The sequence below is a fragment of the Populus trichocarpa genome, chromosome 11, assembly GCF_000002775.5.
Source record: "Populus trichocarpa isolate Nisqually-1 chromosome 11, P.trichocarpa_v4.1, whole genome shotgun sequence".
Classification (NCBI taxonomy): domain Eukaryota; kingdom Viridiplantae; phylum Streptophyta; class Magnoliopsida; order Malpighiales; family Salicaceae; genus Populus; species Populus trichocarpa.
In genome coordinates, this window is record NC_037295.2 from 2,193,997 (window position 1) to 2,206,510 (window position 12,514).

General features: G+C 36.7%; 1 protein-coding gene across 34 annotated transcripts in view; it reads left to right on the forward strand.

The window, feature by feature from the left end:
- The window catches only part of LOC18108790 (cysteine-rich receptor-like protein kinase 29), a 91,471-nt gene that overhangs the window by 21,595 nt on the left and 57,362 nt on the right, over window positions 1–12,514 (forward strand). For 3 of the 34 annotated variants that reach the window (XM_052445601.1, XM_052445600.1, XM_052445598.1), the window contains exon 1: window positions 8,993–9,973. The exons of 24 other annotated variants lie outside the window; for them this stretch is intronic. In XM_052445601.1, coding sequence (XP_052301561.1) covers window positions 9,127–9,973 — 847 coding nt within the window. In that variant the 5' untranslated portion in view covers window positions 8,993–9,126. Of the gene's footprint in view, window positions 1–8,988; window positions 9,974–10,075; window positions 10,199–10,343; window positions 10,466–10,607; window positions 10,819–10,973; window positions 11,212–11,306; window positions 11,455–11,539; window positions 12,243–12,514 lie in introns of those variants that run through there. 7 more of the 34 variants (XM_024581279.2, XM_052445603.1, XM_052445602.1 and 4 more) reach the window with 5 other exon arrangements.

Genomic DNA, 12,514 nt, shown 5'->3' on the forward strand with positions numbered 1-12,514 from the left:
TTTTAATAGTCTGTATTATTGTTATAAAAAAGATAGCATTTTGTTACCATTTTTAAATAGAAAAAATAAAGTTATGAGAGACAAAGAGAACATGTTTTCATGATTATGCCCCTTAACAATTAAAAATTAAGCCCCTCGAATTGTTTATCAAATCAAAGGATATGGATTTTTATATTTTCTTATTTGACGTATAATATTGGAATCATTTATATAAGAGAAAAAAATATAACGAAACCTTTTTATTTTTCATGAGGTAATATGTATTGAAATTGATATATATATATATATAGCCAGTAATATGCACTATATGAGTTGAAATCATTTTATAAATGATCACTTGAATATTTAATTCAAATAAAACATTAATTTAATAGTAATTATAAAACTATAATCTGAAATAATAATTAATAGGTTAGTATTTTGAAATGTTTTCTATTTTTTTTAAAATAATACAATAGATAAATATTATTTTTATTTTTTACAAGATATTTTCAAAATGAAGATTTAGAATTAAGTGTTCATTTTTACTGTTTATTTAAATCTTTATATCTTATATTAATAGTACAATTAAAATGTTCCTTTTGTTTTCCCCCTTTTATTGATAAATTATTGGATACATTCCTTAGCGATTAGCCTTTGTATCTCTTTTTTAAGAGTGTAACAATCCTAGATATTATCAATGTAACGGTCTTGTGGCTATTCCCATCCCAAAACGGCGCCGCTTCATTGGACTCTGTTCATCTTCTTAAGCAGACCAAACTGGAAGAGGAAAAGCCGCCCCGCGCCCCACGATGCGTCTCCATCATCAATGTAACGGTCTTGTGAGTCCGTTTCATTTGCCTTACCAACGCATGGCATTCTATGGCTTTATATAAGCCAGAGAAAAGCCACAAGGGGTGGGGGATAGAACCGAGGGGACAGATGAGAAAACGCTGGGGGAAGACGCAAACAGAGGAAATTCCAAGAAACAGAGGGGAAGAACAGGGAGAAAACCAGAGGATAGGGGAACGAAAAAGAACAAAAAAAAGAGAACGAACAGGAGGACATAACACAGGGGAGAAGACGGCAAGTAAAAAAAACCAGAGAACCAGAGAGCGAACACAGAGAAAAAGAAAAACGAAGATCAGGGAGGAGGAAACACACATAGAACAAAGGAGGATAGAAAACACAGAGAGAGAACCAAGAAACCAGGGAAAAAAAAGGAACAAACACAGGTGACACAAAAAAAAAAAACAGAGCAAACACAGTAGAGAGAGAGAGAGAGAGAGAGAGAGAGAGAGATCAGAGAAGAGGAAGGTGAAAGAATTAAATTACAACTGAAATTGCTTGAGTAAAACAGTGTTTTCTCAGCCATATATATACACGTAAAGTCTGTTACAATGGAAACTCTTTATAAGAGTTGTAGTTACAAAAGGATTCATCTGCAGAGATAGGAACAATGCAGAGACAGGAACGAACAAAGAACCGGAAACAATGAAACACTGTGTGACAAATATCAATGTTTATCCACAATCTTAGTATTGTGAACGTTATCCTTATCATTCGCCCGTAAACTGGCAGGGATATCTGTCACAGAAAGTTTATCCCGGAGATAACAGAACCGATCAGCCGTGTGTCCCTTGGTAAAAATATCTGCAGGTTGTAGAGAGGTGGGAACGTGTTGAAGTAGTATATCTTTGTTGGCCACCTTTTCTCTGACAAAGTGGTAATCCACTTCAATGTGTTTTGATCTGGCATGGAAAATAGGATTGGAGGCAAGAGCTAAGGCACTTATATTGTCACACCATACGACTGGAGCAGAAGCAAGAGAAACCTGCAACTCATGCAACAACATTCTCAGCCAATACACCTCAGCTGTCACTAGAGCCAAACACCTGTATTCAGCTTCAGTACTGGATTTTGACACTACAGGTTGTTTCTTAGCAGACCAAGATATGAGATTGGACCCAACAAAAACACCATAGCCACAGGTGGAGCGTCTGTCGTCAGGATCACCGGCCCAATCAGAGTCACAATAGGCATTGATTGCAAAAGAACCCGGTCTGTAGAAGAGACCATAATCAAGTGTGTGTTTTAAGTATCGTAGCACACGTTTGGCTGCTGTCCAGTGAGCAGAAGTAGGCGCTTGCATGTGTTGACAGAGTTGATTTACTGAATATGCAATGTCAGGGCGTGTGAGAGTTACATACTGTAAAGCCCCCACTGTTTGCCTATATTCAGATGGGTCTGGAATACTTTCTCCATCAAACTTGGATAGCTTAGACCTGGAGACACAAGGTGCACGGTATGGGCGGATACCAGTGAGTTGCACACGGTCCAGAAGATCAATGATATACCTGGTTTGTCGAAGATGTAACCCTGATGAATTGCGTATGGCCTCAATTCCCAGAAAATATGTCAACTGGCCAAGATCTTTCATAGCAAACTCAAGTTGTAATTGAGATATAAGAGTGGTAATAAAATCCTGATCATTTGAGGTAACCAGAATGTCATCCACGTAAACTAAGAAGAATGCATGGACATTGCCACGATGACAGACAAATAATGAGGGATCAACTTGTGAACTTTGAAAATCAAGAGCCAAAAGAGCAGTGGACAGTCGATTAAACCAGGCACGAGGAGCTTGTTTCAACCCGTAAAGAGATTTATGAAGCTTACAAACGAATTCGGGGTGTGCAGGATCAACAAATCCTTTGGGTTGTGTCATATAAACTTCCTCTTCTAACACACCATGAAGGAAGGCGTTAGAGACATCAAGTTGACGAATATCCCAGTTGAAAGACATAGCGATGGTAAGAACCATTCGGATAGTAGAAGGCTTGATGACTGGGCTAAATGTGTCAAGAAAATCAACCCCACTTCTCTGTAGATATCCCACAACGACTAATCTGGCCTTGTGACGTTCAACACTTCCGTCAGGTCGCCGTTTGAGTTTAAAAACCCATTTACATGGAACCAAATTCTTACCAGGGGGACGAGAACATAGTGACCATGTGTCATTCTGTAACAAGGACTGAAATTCACTGTCCATTGCCGCACGCCACTCAGGTATGGATTCTGCTTGAGCGTAGGAACTGGGCTCAACACAAACCAAACCTGCATGCAAAGCTTGAAGGGGGTGACGAGTGGAATATAAATGAAAATCAGGGAACCTACGAGGCTTATGATGACCAGTCTGTGATCTAGTGATTATTTTTGTGGAAGGCTCATGAGTAGACAGGGCACCATTTTGGAGGTTAAAGATGGCATTGTGGTGGTGGTCAGAAGAAGGACTAAGAGCTGGTGCACTAGGTATTGGAACGGATTCAGAAGATTCGGGTTGGCCAGAATGGAGAGATGGGAGAGAGGAGTGGAGATGGTATTCATTTGAATTAACAGCTGGAGCAGTATGAATATCATGTAAGGTAAGGTCAGCAAGAGCCTGGGTAGGTGAGGAAGTTGCTGGGGGAGGAGGAAAATCAGAGGATGAGGAGAAAATATGTGAAGGAGGAGTGAAGAACAGACCTGGAGACTTACCTGAGGAGGAGACGCAGTTGGCAGGACCTGTGATAATGGAGTGTGCAGGAAATTGCTCTTCGTCAAAAATCACATTTCGAGAGATATAGACACGTCTGGACGAAGGATCTAAACACCGAAATCCTTTGTGATTGGAGCTATAACCAATGAAAATACAAGGCATGCTACGATATGATAATTTATCATTTGTGTAAGGACGAAGACATGGAAAACATTGACATCCAAAAGCTCGAAAATATGTGAAGTCTGGAGGAAGATGAAAAAGACGTTCATATGATGAAACATAATCAAGAATTTTAGTGGGTAGTCGATTAATGATAAAGATAGCGGTGAGAAAAGCATCAACCCAAAATTTCTTTGATAAGCCTGATTGAGCTAGAAGAGTAAGTCCCATATCCATAACATGACGATGTTTCCTCTCAGCGAGGCCATTTTGTTGAGAAGTGTGAGGACATGATAGTCGATGAAAAATTCCATTATCCCTTAAAAACTGTTTAAAAATGGTGGAACAGTATTCACCACCATTATCACTTTGAAATTGTCGAATTGTGAATTGAAATTGTTTCTCTACTAAAAGTTTGAATTTAACAAATGTAGAATAAACATCAGACTTATTTGAAATAGGAAACATCCAACAAAAACGAGAAAAATCATCAATAAAAATAACATAATATCGACAACCACTCAAGGAAGGTGTGGAAGTGGACCAGACATCAGAGTGAATTATTTCTAGGGGAGCAGTGGATTCTCTTGATGAATCAGAAAAGGGCAATTGTTTAGACTTGCCTAGTTGGCAAGGTGCACAAATTGATGTTTTATTGATAGAATCACTAACTGGAAGAGAAAATTTGGAAATAACACGATGAAGAATTTCTGGGGAAGGATGGCCCAGGCGACAGTGCCAGATGGAAGTAGGAGCCTTGACGCCAACAGTCATTGTGAGAGCATGATATGGTGAAGCAGATAGTTGACGAAGGTTGATTGGATACAATCCATTATCACTTGGTCCCGTCAGGAGCGTGTTCCCCGTCAGGATATCCTTAACAGAAAAATCAGAACCAGTGAGTTCAAAAAGAACATTATTATCCTGACAGAATTTATTGATAGAAAGGAGATGAGCTGATGCTTGAGGACAATAAGCAACATTATTTAAGGCAAGAGTAGTAGAAGAGAGGGTTTTAATAGAAGCATTGCCAGTATGAGAAATGTGCAAACCTGTACCGTTACCTACGCCCACGGAAGCATCACCTTCATACGGGTGAGAAGTTGCAAGATTAGCAATATCTGAGGTAACATGAATATTAGCACCACTGTCCGCATACCATTGATGTTAAGTTAAATAAGTTGTATTGGCTTCTGCAACCATGGCAGCTAAGTCAGTGGGAGGATGACGTCCTTGAAAAGAGTAATTCATGCGGTTAAAGCAATCCAAGGCCTAATGTCCCTCTCGTTTGCAGATTTGGCATGGAGATCGGGAACGAGAGTCAGAAGGAGCTGATGAAGATGGGTGTGGGAGGTGAGGTAGAGGCTGCCGAAACTGAGAGGAAGCACTACCCGATCCTTTAGATGCCCCTGAGAAGCGAGATTTATTACTGCTGTGACGAGAACCTATTTTGGCTGCAGGTTTATGTGAGTAAAGAGCATAGGAACCTGCCTCATGGTGAAGAGACTGACTATGAAATTGTTGCATAAGGTCATGGTTCAGTAGTTCTGCATGAAAATCTGAAAAAGACATGGATTTCTCTTTGGAGAGGAGCATATACGTTGTGACAAATGAATGAAATGAAGAGTTGAGACCATTGAGAACATATAATATGAGATCAGAATCATCAATAGGTTTGCCAACAGCAGTGAGTTCATCTGCAAGAGTTTTGATTTCATCCAGAAATTTCTGACAAGATAAGGAGCCTTGTTGCAAAGATTGCAACTTTCGCTTGATAAGAGAAATTCGAGAAGTTGATGGTGCAGCAAAACATGCACCAAGGGCTTGCCAAGCAAGACGAGAAGTTTCAAGGCCATCAATGGTGGAAACCACCGAAGGAGATAATGAGGAGATAATCCATCCAAGTATTGTTTGGTCCTTATACTGCCAAGCCATACAAGTAGAATTAGTAATACCTTGGACTTTATGTTCTTCGCTGGAAAATTGAGGAGGACAAAGATCAGAACCATCAACAATTCCCATGAGTCCATAACTTCGAAACAGAGGAAGCAATTGAGCACTCTAGGCAAGGAAATTACTTCCATCGAGTTTGATGGAAATAACTTGAGCTGGAAGATGAAATGCAGCGGAAGGAGAAAAATCTGAAGCAGTAGCCATAGGATCGTTGGAAGCGTTAGCTATGAGACGCTCTGATACCATGAAAGAATTAAATTACAACTGAAATTGCTTGAGTAAAACAGTGTTTTCTCAGCCATATATATACACGTAAAGTCTGTTACAATGGAAACTCTTTATAAGAGTTGTAGTTACAAAAGGATTCATCTGCAGAGATAGGAACAATGCAGAGACAGGAACGAACAGAGAACTGGAAACAATGAAACACTGTGTGACAAATATCAGTGTTTATCCACAATCTTAGTATTGTGAACGTTATCCTTATCAGAAGGAACCCATAAAGTAAAAAAAGAGGGCAGAGAGAAAGAAGACTAGAGGAAGAACAAGAGGAAAATAGAGGAGGAGAAAACAGCATCAGCCGGCCAGCCCTCCCTGCGTTTTCCCTCCCCTTTGCATTTTAATTACTATGTTCTTGTGAGCAGTTCACGCACGCTTGCGGGTAAAAAAGCAATGGCCAGCCGGGTAACTGGCTTGGACCAGCTGGGTCCAGTGCAGCCCCCAGCCTAAAAAAAGCTGAGGCTGAATTAGGTCTCAACCCTGCCGGTTCAATTTGTACATACCTTTTTGTTTTACCTTTTTGATTTCATTCTTTTTTGTTTTGATATTTGGTCAAACAAGCTTTTTTTTTATATCAGAAAATTTAAGAAAAAAAATGAATATCTTCGTTGATTTATTTATGAATCCCTTGCACTTTTTTTTGGGTTGTTTTGTTTTAGATATTTCACTGCATATTTAATCTATGAATTTTTATTTTGAAATACAATTCCGGTATATGATACAATTTTTTTTCTTCTTGTAAAAAAAATTAAAATAAAAAATATTTATGCATTGTTTTAAATTTATTTTACTGGTTTATTCACTAACGCTCGAGGTAAGAATACCATATGTTTTTTTTTATTACGTAATATTTCTCAACACTAGAGTTGGAAGTATCTGTAGTTGAATATTCATTGATGCTACAGTTAGAAATATTATCATCAGTAACATAATATAACAAACCCTTAGCAATTCAATACAAAATCAGCAATTCAACCTACCTCAGGTAGAATGCTTAAAGGATGATAATATCTTTCATTTTGCGTAAGTAGTTCAATACCATAAAATCTCTGCTAACTAGTTAGGGTTCCTGATGACCATAATACTAGTTGACAACTCTTTAAACGAGATCTTTTCTTTAAGAATAAGATGCCAGAAATTCTATTCTTTCCCTCACATTTAATTTTTTAAGAGCACCGCAATGTCGGGTGTGATATAGGATTAATACCAATTTAGGACTAACCGTGACAACACTGTTATATTGATATCAATTAGGATGATTTTGTCTCAAATATTTTAAGTGTTATTAAGTGAATTATAAAGATACAAGCTTTAATTGTTTTATCCACTCTTTGAGAGAGTTTTTTTTTTTTTTTACTGTAAACAAAATCATCATTGTAATCTTTTGAGAGTTAGAATAAAATTTTTGGCATTGATGAGGTTTTGTCACCAAGAAAAAATCTTTAAAAGTGCATATATTCAAATGGTAGAAAAATCTTGGAGAGAAAATATATTCAAATGGTGTAAAGATCTTGGTGTGAATTCATCAAATGATTATTGTATTCTTTGAACTTGGACTAGTGAAAGAATACAATACTCAAGTACAGTTTTGGTACTTGAGGTGTTGATGTAGGCTTGCCGAACCACATTAAAAATGATTTTGTAATTTCTTTGCCTATACCAGTTACTTGAAGCACTTTAATTATATTGTTGGTTAATTGTTTTTATTTTAATTAATTGTAATATTTGTTATTATTAGTGTTACACCTAATCTCCCCTAGGTGTATTGTTACCTTATTTCTAGAACAGCATAAAATTGCTTCTTACCTTAGTCTTAGCCCTTTCCTTTCAGTTTAGTCCATAATTATCTAACTCCTCTTCAATATAGACTCTAAGACAACCCAACCCAGGCCTTGTGGAGGGCTAGCCAAGGAGAGAATAAGGATAGGGGGAAGAAAAATGACAACTAATCGCTTAGGTTAACACATCTTGACTGTGCCTTTTACCTGAGTCGTGATTTTTGCTTTTAACCCATGTTGGTTGGTCGAGGGATGATTTGCTTGATCTTCGTCTAAAAATAAAATAAGAAACTATGTCATGCTGATTTTTTTTTTTAATTAAGTCTACTCATGTTTTTATCTATTATTCAAAATATCTTTAGACCTTTTAAATTAATTTGATGATGTTGAGTTAACTTCTATTTAGACAATTTGATACTTGATTTTAATATTGACCTGCTGCTATGACAGATTAATAACAATGGAAAAGTTACAAATAATTTTATAATGTTAACTACGACCATGCATGGGTATTTATGCTAACGTGTTGTTTATAGTGATTAATTAATGACATTGTTTTGCTATTCACATGAAAATTTCGAAATTCTAACAAAGCAACGCTAGTGTGGGCGTGTGGGACATCTGGTAGGTCCAGTTTTGCTATTCCAACGTCAAAGTTTTGAAATTCTAACACAGTGTGGGACATCCGGTAAGTCTTCAAACCAAACAAGAAGTTAGTATGGGACGAAAAAAAAACAGCTCTATGTGACTGAGTCTATTGACTTTTTTTTTTTTTTTGTGTCACAGCCAATGTGTCTATGTCTTCCACGGAGTCTTTGAAGAATTTTAAACAGTCTAAAGGCAATTAAGCAGTCAGGAATTGGGACCACAAGTAAAGTCGCCATTTCACACTGTGCTACCGATCATTTCCCACCCACTACCTTTGCCATAAAACTAAAACTACAATAAATAAATAAATAAATAAATAAATAAATAATAGAAAGAGTAATCGAGTCACCGCAATAAAAAATGAATAAATAATAAAGGCACAAAGAAAATTAACATGGTTTGGCAATGGGGCTTACTTTATAGATACAAAAGTCATAAAAAATGCATTGATATATAAATAGATTTTTTAAAAAAATTCATGAAAACAGAGAAAGAAATCAATTAGATTTATTTTGTAATAAATCAATTAATCACTTGAATTTCTCTAAGAAAATCCCACGATTTAACCTCAAAACTTCTTGATCGATTCTTACGCGGAAAGTCAAGATAGTACTTTCCAATAGATGGCACCATCGAAATTGCTACCTCTTTTTTTGTCCTAAATTCGTTGACAAATTGGCCATGCCAATGTGGCCAATAGCCTCTTGGTATATAAAATACCATCTATGCAAGGGATTTCTTTCACGAAGAAAGAAATTGTGAACAGCAGTTAATATTTCCTCTGATGAAATGGGTTCTAAAACTATCGTCTCTCTTCTTTTTCATGTTATTATCGTAAGCATCACTCTTACCGGTGCTGAAGTCTGTTATAACACAGGAAACTTTACAGCTAATAGCACCTACGCAAAAAACCGAGACCTTGTTCTCCGTTCACTAGCTTCCAATGTCACAAACAATGGGGGTTTCTACAATACTACAATAGGTTTAGGCAATGACACAGTTTATGGTCTTGTGCTCTGTATGGCTTCCCCATCAGCTGAAAATTGTTCCAGATGCGTCAGTTCTGCTATTCAAACTCTCACGGCGGGATGTCCAAACCAAAAAGAAGCAATTTCATGGGGAGGGAATCCACTTCCATGTATTGTACATTATGCGAATCGTTATTTTTTAGGATCACTTGAGCAATCTCCTAATAGCATTCTATATAATGTGGGTATCCTTGACGCAACTTTTAGACAGTTTGAACAATTTTGGAGTGGTTTGGGAGAAACGGTTAAAAACGCTTCCACGGGCTCATCCAGGCTTATGCCAGCAGTTGAGACAGCAGACCTACCATCCAATCAAAAAGCTTATGTATTTATGCAGTGCACTCCTGATGTATCACCGAGTAATTGCAGTGTTTGCCTACAACAATCCGTAAATGACTATAAAAGTTGTTGCTACGGGCATCAAGGAGGTATTGTCCAGAAACCAAACTGTGTTTTTCGGTGGGATTTGTATCCCATCTACGACTTATTTCCTCAAGTAACATCTCCACCACCATCTCCATCTCCATCTCCATCTCCACCATCTCCATCTCCATCTCCACCATTTGTTATTAGTTCTCCTCCGCCAACCAATACCACAATCAGGAAAGGTAGGCTAACTTCTTTTTCTATACTGAAATTATTTCACTTGTTTCACGGTTTCCAGTTTCAGCTTCTGTAATTTCTATCTTAAACATGGCTGTGCTTTGCAGGGAAGGAGAATACTGCTTCTCGGACAGTTATTGTTACCATCGTCCCTACAGCTATCTTCTTGGCACTTGTTATCCTTATTCTCACCATTTTCTGTTTTAGGAAGCCAAAGCAAGAGGTCAAAAGTAAGTTATTGCTTATTGGTTCTTACATAATAAACAGCTTGGGTTCATTAATACGAATCAAATTCACTAGATAATTTATTTTTCTTCCAAACATCCTACAAATTAACTTTGGAAACAAAACATTAACAACTTGCTTTTTGTGAAGATTTCGACGAAATTAGTATCACAAAATGCTGGGAATTCAAATTCGCCACCATCAAACTTGCAACAAACGACTTCTCTGATGATAATAAGCTTGGACAAGGTGGTTTTGGTGCTGTTTACAAGGTACTTTATTATAACTAGTAGCAGATAAACGGTATCGATTTTTTTTATTTTTTTAAAAAAAGAACTTTGAAGGTTAATTCATATTTCAAATTGATGCACTTAATTTTCTCTATTTCTTTTTCTCAATGGATATATGCTTCAGGGTATACTTGCAGACGGACAAGCTATAGCTGTAAAGAGATTATCAAGTAATTCTGGGCAAGGAGAAGTTGAATTTAAGAATGAGGTACGGCTACTAGCCAAACTTGATCACCGGAATCTTGTTAGGTTACTGGGGTTCTGCTTGGAAGGAACAGAAAAGCTTCTAATCTACGAGTTTGTGCCTAATTCAAGTCTCGATCAATTTATACATGGTAATACTGAATTCCATATTATCTTATAATTTTTTTTCCCTCATCATTTTTTTTTATCAAGATCAATTCATGTTTGTAAGAGAATTATAACTAGTGTCAAATTCTATAGACAAGTTTTCCGAAGTTTCTGAAGCTCTCATTTTATGTACGCTTAGATCCAAACAAACGATTCATCCTGGATTGGGAGAAGCGCTACAAAATCATAGAAGGCATAGCTAGAGGGATTCTGTACCTGCATCAAGATTCTCAGCTCCGGATTATTCATCGTGATCTCAAGCCTAGCAACATTCTGTTAGATGGAAAGATGAATGCTAAAATTTCGGATTTTGGAATGGCAAAGTTAATGAAAACTGATCAAACTCATGATGCTGCATCGAGGATCGCTGGAACCTTGTAAGTCTAATTTATAGCAATAATGAAAGAGGTGTGAATACTGAATGCTTATGATTGCACCATTGCAACTAAGATCTGTTAATGTACCATTTCAGTGGCTATATTGCTCCAGAGTATGCAAGGCAAAGACAGTTCTCGGTCAAGTCAGATGTGTTTAGTTTTGGAGTGCTAGTCTTGGAGATTGTGAGCGGTCAAAAACCTAGTTTCCGCGATGGAGATGACATGGAGCACCTTACGAGCCATGTAAGTACAACTATCTACAAATCAAACACATCATTGAAAGATTTACCCTTCAATATTGTGAATTCACTTCGGATAAATTTTGTAGGCATGGAGACGTTGGAGGGAAGGGACTGCTTTAGATCTTATAGATCCCATTTTGAGGAACGACTCAACAGCTGCAATGATGAGATGCATCCACATCGGGTTACTCTGCGTTCAAGAAAATGTAGCTGACAGGCCGACAATGGCTTCAGTTCTTCTGATGCTAAGCAACTCTTCTTTTACTTTACAAATACCTTCTAAACCAGCATTTTTTATTAGCAGAAGAACATATCAACCAGCTTCTTCATTGATCAGCTATACTTCAAGGATGACGCAATCCCAGCTTAAGACTGTCCCACCATCGAAGAATGAGATTTCAATTACTGAGTTAGATGAAGGCCGATAATTTCCTCATCATATAGCGAAAGAATGGGGTTTGTTATTGTTAAGGAAATAATCTAGTAAATATTCTTGATTGTTTCCTTATTAACAAAAGGAAGAAATCAAGGGATTGAACAATTAATTCAAGACAATCACAAAGTTATTTCACTCATCTTAAGGAAGATGATGAAACATCATGTATAATTTCTTCTATTCTATTTCATTATATATTTTGTTGTATGGCAATATAATTTCTACATGAGTTGAATAAAAAATATATAATTAAATTATGGAATTGTAAAATTCTTTTATATTCTAAACTTCTACATTGTATTAGAGCAAGTTAATTATATCTTACTTTAAATATTAACTTTTTTTTTTTGGCATATGACTTTATATCGCGTCTATTCAATCACTTTAAAACACTGTGTTTTTAATTTTTTTATTGTCTGCCTTCTATTTTATTTATTATTTTATTTCAATGATTCATCAAATCTTGAATTATTGATTCATCTTCCTTTAAGTCTCTATTAGTCAAATATTCAAATAGGTCAAATACTCTATAATTTATTGTTATGAAAACCATAGTTGTGCCTTTTGTGGCATAACTTTTCTGTTTGGAGTATTTGCTTCTTGTTTATTGTTATATCCGAGAAGA